Consider the following 17,805-nt stretch of genomic DNA (forward strand, 5'->3'; position numbering starts at 1 on the left):
ACCTCTTGCGGATTCTGTTCTGCATTCCAGGCCCATGGCTTCATGCTCTACCGGACCCTTCTACCACAGGAAATCGTGGAGTCTGCCTTGCTCAGTGCCTCTGGGAATGGGGTCCATGATCTTGCCTACGTTCTGCTCAATGGAGTAAGGTGGAGAGTGGGAACCTTCCTAGTGGGTAGGGAAGATTATTACTTAGGTAAACGGAAGGGTATAACAAGTCCTAGGCCCACACTCTGGTTCACTGCATTTTCATAGGATGGGTCAGAGCCTGGAGCACACAGGAGCTTTGCTTCAGCTCTGTCTTGGAGCACCAGCTAACCTTATTTCTTTCCTGCTTCAGGAGTACCAGGGGACACTGGAAAGAGACAGAGTGAATGGGATCAATATATCGGGCCAGCTTGGGGACACATTGGACTTGGTGGTGGAGAGCATGGGTCGCATCAACTTTGGGGCCAATGACAGTGACTTTAAGGTGCATTTGAAAAGGGAGCCTGGGGCTACTACTGCCAGAATAGTTGGCTGAAGGATAACACTTCCACTATTGCCCACTGGAGGCATGCATGGTTGGCATGGACTTAAAGGCTGCTGTTTCATACGCATATGGGAATAACTATGGAATTCAAGCTGTAATACTGTACAATCATAATCAGCACATTACTATGGCAACTACAGGAAGAAAAGTCATTAAGTGGTCCACCAAGGCACTCGGCAATTTTCAAGTGTTCTGTGGGGAACCACTGGACTAGAGTCTAATGAAATAAGTGAGGGCCTTCTCTGCGTTTTGGAATGTTGTATTGTGCTGCCTTAGGAAATGGGCTACAGTAGAGCTGAAGTGGGGCAGTCCCACTTTTTAGCCGCTGCAAGATCTGATGTGACTTAAGTCAATAATGTGAATAGCAAAATAGATCTAAGAATGAACACTCAGGGGTGTTGGGGTGCACTGCTGTGCTGGTTATTTGCCAGCTATCTACTCCACCATTTCCTCTTGTGGGTGCTTTTCTAACCTTATTCTCGACTGCACCTAACCTGCCTCTAACTTATCTTTGTGCCCAGGGTCTGATCCACAATATCACACTGGGTCCCTCCATACTCAGTGACTGGATCATCTACCCCCTAGACATAGACACAGCTGTAGCCCATGCATGGCCGCCAACTGCCCAGTCAAGCAGTGGGCACACAGGACCTGCTTTCTATACAGGAACATTCACAACACCGGGCATCAGCGAGGACTCCTACTTGAAGCTCCCAGGTTGGACCAAGGTACTGCAATCCTCAGATTAACTCCAATTTATTCAATTATTAAACTGATACCTGCCAGTATTCAAAACTCCCATTGTTCCTTTTGTGACAGGGAATTTCATTAGTGCAAGCAGTTTCTGCGCTCTGGGCGTAGTACTGCACCTAAAATTTCAGATTAGAACTGCAGAGTGGAAGGAAAGGGGGACCATTTTCTGCCTCCCCACTTCCAGCTATTCTCTGAAGACTGGCAAAGAGACCCTCTTAAGAATATTGGGGGCGGGGGGCAGGGGGCTCGGAAGGAGTAGACCATGTTAAAAAATGAACATATTTTAGCTGCAGCTCATTCATTTTAAGCTTTGTATTCTTGTTATAAAAAAGGGTGCCTAGACATTCCGTTGTTGTACCCATGACCTAAGTTTAAGGTGCCATTTAGCTCCTAGCTTTCATCTCTGTTTCTAACACTAATACCCACCCTTCCGCCTATGGCATCATAATGAATAGACCAACCTTCATTGAGACAGCTATGTTCTTTCCCTCAGCTTTTCTGCTGTGTCTAGTTATGGGAAAACGGCTCCTGCCACCCAAACAGCTAGTTGCCACTCTTACACATTGATAATCTTAAAACAGTGGCTGGAGAAAGGGTAATAGTATCAAACTAATGGTATATTAAATGTTAAGACCATGGAAATAAAGTCAGTCTATGCCCACCTACTCCCTAAGAAATTGTGCTTAAAATCAGTGCAGCGTGTTTTGAAGGAAACATGTTTCCCACTGCACCCATCAAGCTGTGTTTGTTTCAAAAGATCTAGGCATAAATCACAGTAGATAAAAGTGGCTGTTGGAACCAAGAAGAGTAGTGTTTCAGGGTGCTCCAAAAAATGCATTGTTTTATAAAAAAAACCCTCTCACGTTTTCACCCAGGGTCAGGTCTGGATCAATGGTTTCAATCTGGGCCGGTTCTGGCCAGTTCGTGGACCGCAGCAAACTCTCTATGTGCCTGGCTCATTCCTCAGTGGCTCAGCCATCAACACTCTCGTCGTTCTTGAACTGCAGAATGCCCCAGATAATCCCAAAGTGCTTTTTGTTTCCCGCCCCCTTCTCAATGTTACCTACAACTACACCCACAAAGACAGGAAGTGAGAGGAATTACTGTTCAGCTACGAAGTTGCTGAGATCTGCACGTGTTACTCCAAGGGGAAGACTGAAACCATCACAATGTAGGAGGCAAATGAATAGAGGGCACTGTCAGATGAAGGTCCTGTGCTTTTAAAGAGTAGCCCAGGCAAAAAAACAAAACTAGAAACAGATTGTAAGTATAAAAAACCGTTCAGCGGAGTATCCTTCACAGCTGCTGCTGTATAGGGCACATTACCATGGACAGACTCTTGGTGCCTTAATATGGTGTTTTAGGTACTGGACCTTGGATTAAATATTCATACACCTACCACAGTTCTGCATTGTAGTTTATTCATTCACAATACTTTGAGAGGCTAGGGCAGGGGAAGAGAAAGGTATGGAGAAAGGCAAATAAGAATGGCTCCAGTTGGAAGCTGCCCAAACAATGCAATGAAAATAGTGGTGGTGGCCATCCAAGGGGTGGCAGAGATTGATGACATGGCACAATACCCCCAACCTCTATGCAACATTAGAAGGGAGAAATTCTCTGCACCACCTTAAAAAGGACATTTGTTGTATCTTGACTCATAAGCCTTCTTCTATAACTTGTTTTGCAGTAACTTTTAGAGACATAGTCAGGACTAGAGATAGCAGCTGGTCCATGTTACTGTAGCTATTATTTTATTTGAGGAAATAACTGATCAAATAGTTCTTTTCTTGGGGAAAAAATTCTCATGAGGATTCTGTTAACATTGGTATACTTGGAGCTAGCAAAGAAACCAGTGTCTCACCCTCTTCTCTCCAGTCTCTAAAAGGAACCTGTACTCCTTTCCTCATGGAAAGCAGTCTTCCAATGCCTCCTCCAACCCCATTTCCCATACATAAAATCCTGCTTCTAGTATAAAATGGAAGAAAAAGACCTTTTAGAGGTGTCATTTCTCAGCCAGTAAGGTACCAGCTGCCCAGGTTAGCCTCCTCTGGAGTACACAGAAGGAGCTAAAATGTTTTTGCTGCACTTCCTCATCTAAGTGACAGCAGTCATAGACTAGATTTTTTATTTCCATTCAGATTCTAGGAAGTAATCATTAAGGCCCAAATTTTAAAAACCCTAGCTAGGACAGGGCAGCATTTGCTTGTCGATGAGTTCGCAGACAGTTCGTGGAGCAGAAGGAGAAGTCAAGGTAATGGAAGGGAATGCGGCCCAGTAGCGACTCTCCACATAGCCAACAGCGCCTATAGATACCAAAGAGACAGCATGAGCTTGGGATCATTGTAGTTGGAGGTCATGCCAAAAAGGAACACACCACTCACGCACCTTACCTGGTATTGGTAAGAGTTGCACTGGAGTCTTTTAGTTGGGAAGCAAGTCTCCTCTCAGCTGCCAATGCACGCTAAGAAGCAATACACACATACTATTAGGAATAACATCAAAGAACTGTCCCCCAGGGTCTATAGGGAGAAGTGTCTTCATCCCATTGTACAAAATCCTATGTAAAACAAGCAGTTCACTTAGGAGGATGTGCAAGGATGTTCCAGAGCTGGGTCAAACTATAAAAGCAATCTGCTTGTATGTCACATACCAAGTCCAGAGTTAGCCATGTTCCTTTTGTTCAAGGGAGCTTGTGGAAACTAAAAACTAAACAGATTTCACCAGAGATCTTCCTAACAGGAGGGCGTAAGTATTTTAGTAAAATGCAGCAGAAATGCCCTATGATATTTAAGTCCTTCAGAATAACACACATGGTTTACAGAGCAGGAACAGACTGGTTCAGCGTAGCAGGTTCCAAATTCCTTTCTCTTTGGCTGTATAGCAAAGACTCAGGAAGTAGGACAGATCTGTGAGTTATTCTCTATCTCAGGAGGCCTTTCTTAAATATAGGTCATGTCCATGGAAAAGACAGAGATGCCTACCTAGATTCAGGACATATCCCAGCATGACAACATTAAGTAGATCTTCAAGATCCTCATTACATTCTAAAACAAAAAACCCATTCTGCTTGTCTTGCACAGATGGGTTCAGAAATGGCAACAAAAACACTCCAAAGTGGCCGATGTTGCCTGGTTCAGGAAAAACAGTATAATATGTCTTATCAAGTGTCTTTCTCAGGAGATGCTAGAACTAGAAGGATCTCCACACCAACAGGGATGACCCAATATAACCAACTGTCAGGATAAGGAAAGGAAACAGCAAAATCTTTTCTTTACATGAAATCACAGCTTCTCTCAGACAACATTGGTCAAGCGAGCTCTTTGTGATCAGCACAGCAGATGATGCCATGTATCATATCAGGAAACTTGTAGCACCAGAAGTGATACCATCATCTGTTAAGTCGCCTTTTCTTCCTTTTAGTCACCTGAGTCTTAGGCTCTCACCTTCTCACGATCACTCAGCAGGGCAAAGCACCGTTTCTCATCCTCTTCTTGCTCAAGCAGCTGCTGTGCCTCTCGTTTCTCTTTCTCACGCTGCTTCCGCTGGGCCTTTTGTGCTTGGCGGCGTTCTGCCTGTCTGGCTTCCATTTCTGCCGTCAGGGGTCCAGGCACCTGCAATTACACAGTAGATGTGGATCCAGCAGAAAAGGGCCCGGGCCCGGCAGCAAGTAGCCAGAAGAGATCCTGAAAGGGGCTCGAGTCTCCCTTTGTTCTGTGTATGTTGCTGCCCTACTACATCTCTGGATGCAAAATCCCTAGACACCATCAAAATTCATTTCCTTCCCATCTCTGCTCACTCCAATAGCATATTTAGAGCTGGGAGATTTAAACAAACACACAAAAAAATCCTTCATACACATACCCAAAGGTATCTTCCACTTAAATTAATGCCTGCTTGAGCGAGCATTTGATTAAGATAAATCCAGGGTGCCTTTTGCACTGAGTGTGAGATTCCAGAGAGATATGCAAAGGATGGGTACGGGTGGCAGGGTCTAAAAGAGCCCCCCACCACAAATAGTTAAGTTACGTGGGAATTAGTGGAAGGAAGACAAAAAGGACTCTGGAATTCTTCTTATCAAGCGTTCCCTTCTTAAACTGCAAGCTGTGCAACTCAAAAACTGTCCAAGGTCAGCAACATACAAGAACAGATAAGGAGTCTTCTGTGGGCAGCTGGCTTGGCCCAGGATTATCAACTTGCACTTGCCTTCTATTTATTCACAAGTGTAAGCGTCCACATTAGACACTTTCCAATTCTTCATACATGCATCCAGAGCATTCTACATACATGCATCCACCCACCTGGGCCCGGTCGTAATCATATTTCTCAGGCTGTTCACCCCGGAACCTTCGGAATTCATTACGAGTTTGTTTATTGGCAGAAACACAGTATGGAGGCTGTTCCTGTCTGTCCCTGGGGAGGAAACACAATGTAACTTTAGGTCCCGATCTGTGACCTACACCACAGTTAGGCTGCCATACGTCCAGATTTCCCCAGACATTACTGGGATTTCAAAGGGGGAATGGACGTCCGGGGGGAATTTCCAGAAGGCAGCGCTTTGTCCTGGATCTTAGGAAAGTCAATCAAAAATTCACTTTTGGGGGGGCTTTTGGGGTGCTCTGGTTGTTATTTTTGGAAATATGGCAACCCTAACCACTGTAGAAGATGACACTGCTGGGAAATGGAAGCAGCATGTGCCACATCACTTTTGTTGCTTCTATGACTGGGTACTGGAAGTGAGAGAGAAGCCCAAACCATCCCAGACTATGAACAGATTTGAAATTTGTCCCAGAGAGTGGAATGTCCTCCAGCTTTCTATGCTTGCATAGGTACTTGGACAAAGTGGCCCTCAAGTGCTCTGGCCCTTTGAGAACAACTAATTCTCAATACCTCTGAAAGACCTGGGCTCAGACTTAATGTGTAACTGAGTCAAGGACAGCTGACACTCAAGAGGAGCAGCTTGAATTTCATGGGGTCAGCAGTTTGACTCAGAGCAGAAGTGCAACTCAAGAACCAAGTCTTAGGACTCTAGGCATCAATATAGTCTTCTCAAGCTGGGCATTACCTAAGGGATGGGTCAGCCCCTATCTCCAACAGCAGCCGCACAACTGTACTCCTTCCAGCTGCTGCCGCCACATGCAAAAGGGTCCAGCCACTCTCATCCAGGGGTGAGTTGAGCAATTGCTGCGGGGTGATACCATTGCAGTCATCTGCTTTATCTGCTGTGCTATTATCTCTCCCCAGAAGATGCTGTAGTGCCTTCAGGTCTCCCATCTTACAAGCTGTGAACAAGGCATCTTGTAACGATGTGCTAAGACCTAGAGGAAGGAAGGAAGGAAGAGTCTCACAATGAAATATCCATGAAATATCCATGTTACCTATAAGGGTAAACAGAATGTCAAGTCTTGGATCTGCCACTCCCTTAACCAGCACAGGCTTCCAACCTACAATAATGGCCCAAATGGCAAGTTGTTATAGAACCCCTTATTATAAAACGGAGTGGGGAAGTGCAGATCTTGCTGATGCTCACACAACCACCCCCAAACTCACCATCATATTTCAGACAATTCTGGGTCTTGGGTGACTCTGTTCTGGGCAACAAAGCCTTGGGCTCTTTCACACCTCCTGAAGTCTCAGTGGAGGACTCTGCTTCAAAAGAAAGAACATGCAAGGTGTTGTTTCCTCTCCAGTTCATTTTAGTCTATCAGTACCATTCTGATCCCCGTAACTTTGTCTGGAATGACCCAGAAATGCATGAATGATGGATTCAGGTGAACTAACCAGCATGCAGGACCCATGTTCTAAAAGCCCACCCCTCTCTCCCAACTTGCTCCAAGTGTCACTAACATCATGGCTAATAGGATGCAGCATGAGGAGAGCAGTCCCAGAGAACCATCAGTTTTGTGATGCTGATACTGTTCCACACAAACAGAAAGACAGGAGAACTGCGGTTCCCTTTTTCTGCTTGGGAACAGCTGATCATCAACGGCACTGCTCTGACTCCAAAGCTGCTGCAGCAGCAGCTTCTGCTTTTCACCTTAAGACTAGAGATGGATGCAGTCCAACCTATAACATTGAGATGATGCAGATTCAGAAGGGGTAATTTAGAAGGGTGGTTTAAGACAGCCTTCATTTGCGCTCTCTTAAATCTTTGGAACCATCTCAGCTGACACTGACTTCTCTGGGTCTGCGGTGGCTCCTCTTCAGCCACACAAGTCATTCCATAAAAGGCAGGTAGTATAATGAAATCCAGCACACCTATCAGATTTCACTTTAAAGCCCCAGTCCTCATGAGTAAAGAAAGCAGAACAAAGATGTGAAAGCACTGCCTCCCAGAAAGTAGAAGAGGGTGGACTCTCTTGCGGCAAGTACAAAACTGATTTCCCCATAATGCAATGTCCCCTCCACCCCGCCTCTGTCTACAGGAATCCTATGTGTTCTATTTTATCATGTTGGTTGCCATTCTTCTATTGCACATTTTTAACCTAGAACAGATTACCTAACAGAGACAGCGGTGCTTTGATCAGGTAAGATGTTGCCATTTCTGCAAATGCTGAATGCAGTTTGTCCCAGGGGTTTGCTTTAATGGAATATCCAATGCTTGCACAACTTTCTTCCCAAACGGACTGTATTTCAGTTTCTGGGTTGTAGCTTCTGACTTTCTGTGAACTAAGATCCCTCTAGATTATGGCCCAGGGCCCATCATGGCTTTCTTATCCTGGGAGCCTGCATCTTGATAGGAAGCAGCTGCCAAGGACACCAAACTGTGGGGCTCTGGTCGGTGTCTCTCAAGGCAGGCAAATAATTTAGCCATTCTAGAAAGAGAATGTACCCACTATCTGTACCTAATAATAGGTCCATTACCTCAGCCACCTACCCATCAGTGTTTTTTGTTTCTTCCTTCTCTTCTTGCGATTTAATTTTGGTTCCACTTCAAATTCTCGGAGTTCCAGTGTACTCAGTGTCTGCTCTACCAACTCCAGCTGCTGTAGACTTTTCTCTTCCTCCTCCTTCTCCTCCTCTGGCTTTGCTGCAGAGACTGTAAGAAAACGGGATCGCGGTTAAGCCTTTCCTTCTCAGCTTCTGATGAACAAAGTAGGGATCATTCAATGAACTTGAGGATTGGGGTATGGAAGGTGATCCAAATCAGCCTATCAGTCCTCCGTCAGCTGAACTGCAGCCACTGTTAGATCACATCCTACACATTAGCAGCCACCATCGTGATTTCAGCATTTTCCTGCCTGCAGCCCTCTTTCAGGGCTCTCCATAAAGCCATTTCCCAGTGGAGGCAGAATCCCCTGCTTTACTGCTTTTAGCAGCCCATAGTGGTCTTTCCACCCAATAGCCTAGATAATTATGATGGTAAAAAGTGAACATAGCATCTGCAGTGGATGATGGATTGCTACAAGGGCAAGGATGGCAAGGCTCTCCAACTCACTAGTGTCTTGACTCTGTGAAGATGCTTCATCCAAAGGAAGGACCTTTTTCCAGCTCTTCCGAGGGGAGGAAATCAAATCTGCCACTGCTGTGTCTTTGCCTGTCAAAAGAATCAGAATGGTGTTTTCTAGGATGGAAATCCTCTTGGTTTCATACCCTCCACTCCCACTCCTAAGGGCAGATTTCTAGATAGACAATTCCAGCAAGAGCAAAAGAGCTAAAAGAAAGAAACAAGGTCAGACTAGAGATATGGGAGGGAAATGACACACACACTCCAATACTCCACCCCATCCCTGGGCCTCCACATCTCTAGGCGAGAACCAAGATTATAGTCAGAAACAGTATACACAAAGACTTTGGGGCATTATTTCAAGTACTTGGGTACTAAAAGCTGTGCTCACCATACACTTGCAGACTGCTCAGAACCCCATGCACCCGCTGCACCTCGTGGAAGGTGGCTCTCCGGGTGCTGAAAGGAATGCCCCGGATACGGGGATCATCTCGCTGAAGAGGGCTATTTTTGCTGCCAAAAAACCGAGCTCGGTTGGTGCGAGGGGCACGAAGGAAGATACACTCTGCTCCTTGCAAATGCCCTGTCCAGCTGGCCAACAACTCCTGAATATCCTGCAGGAAAAGACAAGTATAACAGGTAGGCCCATCGTTGTTGCCTTTAGTGCAGCCGAAGTAACCACAATGAAGGCTGAGTTGCATAGGGCCTGAATGTAACCATTGGTCACCTATTTCCAAGAGATCCCCAGTGCCATTTATACATAAAATATATCATTTCAAAAGAGAGAATGCAGAAACAGTCTGAATGGTATGGAAGAGCTTCATTTCTCAATATGGAATCTGCAGCAAGAAGGGATTACTTAGAGATACCCAGTGCAATGCCTTCCAGATGTGGTTGGACTCCAACTCCCATCAGCCCCAGCCAACAGGACCAATGGTCAAGGATGATGGGACTCATTGATGGACTGCATCTGGAAGACACCACATTGCCTGCCCTGGTCTACATCATTGGGACTAGAGTGGTCTATCCTCCTCTTCTGTCACTGTTTTAATGCACAGACTACTGACAAGAACTGGCATAGACTTGCAGGAAAAGTCAACTGCATCTTTCCTTTGTGAAGGCAGAACAGCTGGGACAATCTTACTCAAACAGCAAAGCTCTCAAATAGCTGTCACCTTTTCATTTTGTGTGTTCACCCTTGGTTCTACTAGGGTCCGCACTCACCTTGAGCAAGGCAGCCTCATTGTAGCGCCGCAGTGTGGCCCCAGCTGATTTTGGCATAGACCCTTGAGCATCTCTCACTCCTTGGGCTGTCCCTCGGCGAGCTCGCACTGTATACCGATGGAACGTCTTATGCTCCAGCACCTCATTTCTGGGAAGAAAGTGACGGTAAGCCTACAGCAAAGACCAACATCCAGAATAATCATCTTAGCATGAATGTCTTCACTAGGAAACAAGTCTAGCCAAAATGGACTCAGGTTTTATCCATACCAGGAATATGGAACCTGAGGCCTTCTAGATGTTGCTGGACTCCAACCACCACTGGTCCCAACTAGAATGGCCAATGGTCAGGGATGATGGGGCTCTGTAGTCTGACACTATCTGGAGGGCCACAGGTTCCCCACTCTTTTGTAAGCAATATCCAGATGGATGGATCAGATGTCTTCGTTCGTGTTAGGCTGAAGTGGCTTAGGAAAGGATGAAGACCTTTTATCTCACATCCTCAAGCTCACAAAATGGGCTGCTTGATATTGCATGCATCCATGAAGACCTCAAGTTTCTCCAGGGAGGAGGTGCTGGTGAGTCAGTATTGAGTGGAGACTGTTTTTGCACACACACATTATGTGGTTGTTCTTGGCTGAATTTGCTTTGCCTCATCATGATTATGCTTTGCGTCCACTTCTAGCCTTCCTGCCTACTGATAAACTCCTTGAATCCAGGGCATGGAGAACCTGTGGCCCTGAAGATGATGTTGGACTACATCTCCAACATCCACCTGGGCATTGGTCATGTTGGCTGGAGATGATGGGAGTTGGAATCCAACATCAGGAAGGCCAAAGGTTCCTCATCTGATTTGCACCTTGAATGGGGTCCAGCAGATTACAGATATAAAGCACTCTACATTCCCCACCCACCCAATCTCTCTCTTCATGAACTTCCAGGAAACTGCTTAGTGGAGACCATGAGATGAGCATTAACACTGGCCTGGAAGCACATGTGGGATCGTGGTTTATCAGCCTTCTGACACAGTCACACTCTTAAGGCAGCTGTTACAGCTCGCAAGTTGACCCGCATGACAGACATCCCCCTCTGTGTTCTTACCCCTTAAAGACAGCTCCTGCAAAGTGTCCCCCGCCAGCCATTAGGATCACCCAGGAGGTTCCTGAGCTCTGTCTCTGAAGGGACGCCACTAGCTCTTCAGGCTCCTCCACACTGCCCTGGATGGACAAAAGACCCCTTCAGTTAGCGAGAGGTTACTGACTGAGCAATGAGAGCAGCTTTCAGCCTGGCTGTTAAATAGGGATGGGCAGGGTGTTAGCTGGTCCCAAACAGACAAAAGGATTTCAAGGGATGTTCCCTTCCCACAGAAGTTTTGGAAGTGGGGGAAATGCTTCTTTCATCCTGCAGAAATTCAGGTTTCTTCTAGGAAAGCATCAGGTACAAAACAGAAAGCATAGCTGTCAACGTTTCCCCTTTTTAAAGGGAAATTCCCTTATTCCAAATAGGATTCCTCGCAAGAAAAGGGAAAAGTTGACAGCTATGAGAAAGAATAATATCAGGAAAGCAAAATGGGCCAGTTTGATGTTAAAAATTAATGGGCAAGGAAAAGTCAGTCAGGTGACTAGAGGAACTGTGCAGGACTCAAGAGAGAAACCCACACATTTATGGCAACAAGCCAACACAGGCCCAACTGGCTGAAATTATAATACCTGCTTGGGAGGAAGAGTTTGCAATTAAAGCAAGATAGTAGATGGGAAAATTAAGACCAACCACTTTTATGCTTATTGCAACAGACACTAGACTTCCTTAAAACCTGGCCACAGCATTATCCTCTTGGTGTGTGTGTGTGTGTGTGTGTGTGTTCGTGATAGGCATTTATCATTTGGTGAGAGACAGCTGGTAACTAAAACAGGAAGGGACCAAAAGCCAGAAAAGGAATGAGGTCCAGTAGGCTCTTTGTGACATGCCTTCATAGTGTTTAGCACACAGCGATAGACTGAGATGAGCTGGCCTTGGGCATTTCTGAACAGAACCCGCTGGGAGCGTCGACATGGAGAGGGGCTCCGATGACTGCCTTCACTGTTGGGTGGTTCAGATTCATTGTCCAAGTCAGAGTCACTGGAATCCGACCCAGAGATGCTGGAGACATCACCTGTGGACCAAGGTAGTAACAGAAAAGAAAATCACACCATCAAGAAGGAAGTGCATCATGTAACGGATTCCAGAAATCCTATTTCTGGAATTTTATATCTGAAACTCCTGCCTACAAGGCAGAAAGACAGAGCATTCTCATGCAAAGAAGACAGTTTGGACTGGTAAAGCTGGAAAATTCTCTACTTAAGACAGCTCAGGACCACAGCAAGGAGGAAATATATGTGTGGATCTAGACGACTGAGCTCCTTTGGACATACATTTGACTAATGGAGTACGTTGTCATAGCTAGAGTCAAACCAAAGGGGTCATTATAGTAATGAACTGGGAAATGAACTAGCATCCCATGCTGGATGAGATTGAGTCTAAGGCACCCATCTGAGACTTATTCTACCCAGTCTGTTAATGAATGGCTGTGAAGCTGGATGCTTGGAATCTTTGTTAAGGCAAAATGGAGCTCATTAGGACCATCAGAGCTCTTGAGTAGTATTCATAGAATAATAAATTTTAGAGTTGAAAGGGACACCAAGGGTCATCTAGTCCAACCCGCCTCAATGGAGCACTCTCAGCTATTGAACCCATATTGTGTGCCTCTCACCTGCTTGAGTCTTTGCCTCAAATTCTTCAGCTGTGAGCATGCGGTGACCCAGGAGCCGCTGCTTTAGGTTGAAACGATGCCAATCTAGTCGATAATGCTCAGTCTGAACAGGAAAAGAAAGGGACAGTGGGAGAGCCAACAAAGGCCACAGTAGTAACTGGTTCAGTGTTCGGCATCTATATCTCAGGCTACATAGGGCAGGCAAAAGCACCTCTTTGCAATGATCCTGAAATACTGAGTGCTTAGTTAAGGACATAAAACAGTATCTGGGTCAGTCCAATATGGAAGTTGCATATCTGTTATTACTATGAATCTAGGGACTACAATTCCCATCATAAAAAATCCTATTTGTGTTGTGATTTGGGGGACTTGAAGTCTTAGGAACATAAGAGAAGTCCTGATAAATTGGACCAAAGGTTCATCTTAGTCCAGCATTCTGCTCTCATAGTGGCTAATTAGATACCTATGGGAAGCCTGCAAACAGGACCCGAGCACAACAACACTCTCCCCACTTGTGATTCTCAGCAATTGGTATTTAGACATATTGCCTCCAATAGTAGAGGCAGAACATAGCCATTAAGACTGGGTGCCATTGATAGCCTTATTCTCTATTACAGGGGTGGGGATTCTTCAAACCATGGGTCTAATTGGATCCACGAGGCTGTTTTCTTCAACATGCCCACTTCCAAACCTCACTTCATATGTGACATGAGATTTGGGGCAGGTAAGCAGATGCTTACAAAAGAACAATTGGGAGCTTAAAGTGAGTGCTTGATTGTCCCTATGCAAGCAAGGCTTGCTGACAGTCCTGAGCAGCACTGTTAATGAGCATCTTTGAAGGCATACTTTGACTGACAGCGAACCTTAAAAAAGCCTTGCAGCAAGTCCCTTTGAAGTCCTTTTCGGGTGCAATTTGAATCCAAACTGCACCTGCAAACAGACAACAAAGAAGCTTGCTACCACAGATTAGCTGCCTAGCAGTTACAGCTTGGTTAAAGAAATTGGCCTGGGGAGGATGGAGGAATTAAGGATCTGGCCTGCAGACTGGATCCAGTTCCCCACCCCTGAGTTTGTCTAATCCTCTTTAAGGCCAACCAAGTTTGTGGCCCTCACTACATCCCAGCAGAAAAAATAGCATAGTTTTAACTATATGATAAAGTCCTTCCTTTTGCCTGCCCTAAATTCCATCAGTCAGCTTTATTAGATGACTCGGGGTTCTAATATTACTTTTTTAATTTATATTTTTATACCTTGACGTTCAAAAAAGCAAAAATGCCAAAAGAGAGGGGAGAAAGAATGTGTTATATCAATGAGAAACAATTTTATGTACAAAATTATCTATCCCTTTTTCATTCAGTACTGAATAAACAAGAGCCATCTCTTGATAAAACAATGTTGCAAGCTGTTACTTATAGCTTCCCTTTTATATATTAACTGTGGGAGTAATTCAACACTGGTTGTTCTGTCAGTGCAAACATTTCAGCTTTGAAGTCCCAACAACCAGCTGACAAATGGGACTTCCGAGTGCAGTGCACGGGATCAAACTACACAACACTTTGAAGCCCTGATGATCAACTGATTGTTGGAACTTTAAAGCACTATATCACCAGTCATTGTGAGGTGATTGAAAGGAGAGGTGGCTCCACCCACCTGTCAAATTTCACCAGTGCAGAGCGTAGGGTAGGTTAATTGGGGGGGGGGGGTTATTGGGTTGTTTTTGTTTTAATTATGTATGTTGTGTTTTTATATTGTGATTTTATCCTGTGAACTGTCCTGAGACCTGCAGGTATAGGGCAGTATACAAATTTAATAAATAATAATAGTAGTAGTAGTAGTAGTAGTAGCAGCAGCAGCAGCAGTAGTAATAGAGATAAGGATCTGGCCCACTGGCCATATCCAGATTCATGCCGTTGATCTACTGGATACTGCATTTCATCTGAGGACAAGAGACAAATGGATTTTTGCACCATCCTGTTTCCACAGAAAGCACTGTTCAAAAACATTCAGCAACACCCACCTGCTCCTCTCTATTGTCAAAGGCTTTTGAGCAGGCAGAGCAGTACATCCTGTCTGACACCTCTAAGATCCTACTAGGTCGATCTGCTCCCTTAGTCACTGTGGTGAACAGAATGAAAATGAACACAGTTACTGGCACAAATACAGTTATGTATGAAGGAATGTAAATCTTTATTTAACACAACTCAAATGTATAACACCTCAGCGAATTCTGAGGGGCTTAAGAATGTGAAAATCCTGATACAGAAGGCTGCATATCTTAAACATTAGAATGAAAACCAAAAAAGGGAATTGAGAAATATTGTGTGAGAGAGAGTATCACTAACACCTCAATAGGAAGAATCCTGGATGGAATACACAAACAGACCCAGTATTTAGTTTAAACATAACTGGTTTTAACTAATTGACAAAGATGAAAAATTACTAAAGCGGCACACTGATGATGTCATAAAGTGACACACTAACAAACACAAAAGGAAACCATGGTTTCTCATTACATGAATAAGCCACAGAAAGCCTACAGCTTCCTCTTTTTGTGGTCATGAGGATAAAATCAGAAGCATTTGATTCCCATTTTAAACTAAAAGTTTTCTAAGATGTTTGAGCTCCGGGAATTGTTGCTTGGTTACCAAGAACAAGCCAAGATCAAACTGTGGTTTCAAATCCTTATGTGTTTTCACCAACTGTAGTTTTAAACTCATGAGTCATGAACTCTGTAAACCTGGTGAACCCTTGGCCAGAACCCTTTCCCAGATATATGGCCCTTTAAAAGCAGTACCTGGAATGGCCACCGATGTGACATCTCCTGATGATTCAGTTACAAGGCAAAGTCCATTCATTAAAGCTGCATTCTGAGCTGCATCAAACACAGACAAGGTCTCAGCAGGCTGCATGATCTGAGGGAGAAAGAGAGAAAATCAGCAAGCTTTTTTGGAAAGGGACCCTTCACTCCTACGGTTAACAACACATCCAGCTGTTATATCTCTATAACCAATAAGGAGTTATAAAAAATCTCCTTTGTCCTCAAGGGACAAATGCAAAAAACAGCCCCCACCCCCCAGGGCTGGATTTCTGTGTCTGTAACACACAGAAAGTATAATTTTTACAATAGGTGCAGCTTTCTCCTATTTCTCCTATTGACAATGAAGTTGCACCCTTCATTCTCCTTTCCATGGACAGCAATTCTTAGGGGGACATATTATTCCGAGCCTATACCAGATATGACAAACAGTGGTACCTTGGGTTAAGTACTTAATTCGTTCCAGAGGTCCGTTCTTAACCTGAAGCACCACTTTAGCTAATGGTGCCTCCCGCTGCTGCCACGCTGCCAGAGCACGATTTCTGTTCTCATCCTGAAGCAAAGTTCTTAACCCAAGGTACTATTTCTGGGTTAGCGGAGTCTGTAACCTGAAGCGTATGTAACCTGAAGTGTATGTAACCCGAGGTACCACTGTATAGGCTAAAGGCTTCTATTTCTTATTATAAATACATGGTAGGGCAGTAAGCGGGTTGTTTTGTAAACAGCTTTGAGGGTGTGTGTGTGTCTGTTTTAGCAACCAAGCAATGAATACATTTTATGAAATAAATAAACAAAACAAAACAAGCACAACCCTAAATCTGCCTGTTTTAGGTCAAATCAATTATTCTTGGAGACACCTTTTCCCCTCAGATTCATGAAAGTGCACCTGCATACATGGTTACCTGTGAAGAACATTTTGTGCATATTGTCACTGAAGTTCCTTCTAAATCAGGGCTAAATTCTATTACTGTATTGAGGCCCTACTCCTTTCATATTTTAATATCTTTTGGCCCTGGTACAACACTGAAATAAGAAGTTGCTGGGGCAGAAATAATCAATTCTATTTTACAACAGCATAAGATACTAAGCTCTGGGATCAGATGACCAGCACACAGTTGCTCTCAAACTTTCTGTGTCCCAACTAGTGTCCAAAAGATCCAAAATCTCTTGGTGCCTCTATGATATGTCTCAATTTCCTAGTGGTGCTTGCAACAGATATTATTACAGTATTAAAAGTCTTTAACGGTTAGTCAAGAGCTGGAAAGAGTTAGTCTGAAAAGCTGTGTGTCTTGGAGAATTGTGCAGTAGTTCACTCACAACTGTACTGAGGTGCAACTGTGCACTAAAAATAATGACCAGGTCAAGGAAGGTCAGAAAATGAAGGATACGTCAGCTGTTTCAGACTGACTGATAAGTCATTCACCCCACCAAAGGTGAAGGTGGGGCAGAAAGGTCACCCAACCAGTTGTGCAGGCTACATACACAGTCCCAGAGTCAAGTATAAGAAGATCACATCATTTGTCTACACTGCAAGCAGCAACATAACAACAGAGCAAGAGACAGAGGAAAAAACTTCTCACGAGTCATAATCGAGACACAGAAACCACAGGACAAAACAGGCTAGCTATTATTATTTTAATTACTTAAGGCTAGCTATTGAGTCATAAGGATTACACATGCACAAGAAGTTACAGCAAAGGAAGAAAAGGCCAGTGCGGGTGGGGGCCGACAAGTGTCAAGAAAATCAATCAGGGTATTTGTCAGGGTATTTTCCCCCCTGGGGGAAAAACCAACAATATCCTTTGACATGCTATTAAAGTATCCCAAGAATTCTTTGAGATAAGTATTAGTCCTGAGAGCAGAGCCACCATTCACTGCCAGGGGTTCATATGACGGGGTGAACCATTGTTCAGGCGCCGTGTCAGCTGCCACGTTCAGCAGGGCTGGTGGAGAAATGCAGCGGGGAAGAGGCCAAGAGAGGTAAGCCGCGCCACCCCGAGCGTTTCAGGAGGCCCCGGGGATGCTGGCGGAACAGGGGGCGCTTACCACTCTCCGGGCTGGAAAGCACACGAGGCGCCCCTGCTTGTCTGGCTGCGGACCTTCGCCCTCTGGCGCACGTCACTTCCGTTTGTCACGGACCCCGCCCTCTCCCGTCGGAGACAATCCTTTCCCCGCCCCGCCTCCTCCCCTTCCTCCCCCCACCGCAGCTTTCCCATTGGCCCTCCCCGAGCCCACCTCCTCGTCCTTTCCCGGCCTTCCATTGGCAGCGGAAAGCGCCCGCCGGTCGGGAC

General features: G+C 45.0%; 2 protein-coding genes across 7 annotated transcripts in view; one reads left to right on the top strand and one right to left on the bottom strand.

Moving 5' to 3' along the window:
* The window catches only part of GLB1L (galactosidase beta 1 like), a 15,353-nt gene extending 12,665 nt beyond the window's left edge, over positions 1-2,688 (top strand). For all 4 annotated transcript variants that reach the window (XM_082215844.1, XM_082215843.1, XM_082215841.1 and 1 more), the window contains exons 14-17: positions 31-144; positions 341-472; positions 1,054-1,260; positions 2,161-2,688. In XM_082215844.1, coding sequence (XP_082071970.1) covers positions 31-144; positions 341-472; positions 1,054-1,260; positions 2,161-2,379 — 672 coding nt within the window. In that variant the 3' untranslated portion in view covers positions 2,380-2,688. The remainder of the gene's footprint in view (positions 1-30; positions 145-340; positions 473-1,053; positions 1,261-2,160) is intronic.
* Positions 2,686-17,670, bottom strand: ANKZF1 (ankyrin repeat and zinc finger peptidyl tRNA hydrolase 1). 3 transcript variants are annotated; one of them, XM_082215829.1, is made up of 16 exons: positions 17,561-17,670; positions 15,494-15,611; positions 14,717-14,814; positions 12,700-12,802; positions 11,918-12,102; positions 11,052-11,167; positions 9,954-10,101; positions 9,121-9,343; positions 8,721-8,819; positions 8,160-8,312; positions 6,833-6,931; positions 6,348-6,600; positions 5,584-5,695; positions 4,729-4,896; positions 3,676-3,746; positions 2,686-3,588 (listed from the first exon to the last, which is right to left on the bottom strand). In XM_082215829.1, exons 2-16 carry the CDS (start codon positions 15,606-15,608, stop codon positions 3,468-3,470), a joined length of 2,064 nt encoding a protein of 687 aa, XP_082071955.1. In that variant the 5' UTR covers positions 15,609-15,611; positions 17,561-17,670; the 3' UTR covers positions 2,686-3,467. The 3 variants fall into 3 exon arrangements, with proteins under 3 accessions (XP_082071955.1, XP_082071954.1, XP_082071953.1); XM_082215828.1 differs by having other exon boundaries at positions 6,833-6,928; positions 8,160-8,321; XM_082215827.1 differs by having other exon boundaries at positions 8,160-8,321.
* Positions 17,671-17,805: the final 135 nt, after the last annotated feature.

Source organism: Podarcis vaucheri, assembly GCF_965113315.1.
Source record: "Podarcis vaucheri genome assembly, chromosome: 1".
Lineage (NCBI taxonomy): Eukaryota > Metazoa > Chordata > Lepidosauria > Squamata > Lacertidae > Podarcis > Podarcis vaucheri.

Bases quoted from the DNA above. Each gene is read 5' to 3' on its own strand.
- ANKZF1 (XM_082215827.1), bottom strand. From the start codon at position 15,608: ATGCAGCCTGCTGAGACCTTGTCTGTGTTTGATGCAGCTCAGAATGCA. The intron at 11,168-11,917 runs GCATGTCACAAA...TTGTCCATCCAG, and splicing joins GTGTGCTAAACACTATGAAG to GGCAGTGTGGAGGAGCCTGA. The intron at 3,589-3,675 runs GTAAGGTGCGTG...TGGTATCTATAG, and splicing joins GCAACTCTTACCAATACCAG to GCGCTGTTGGCTATGTGGAG.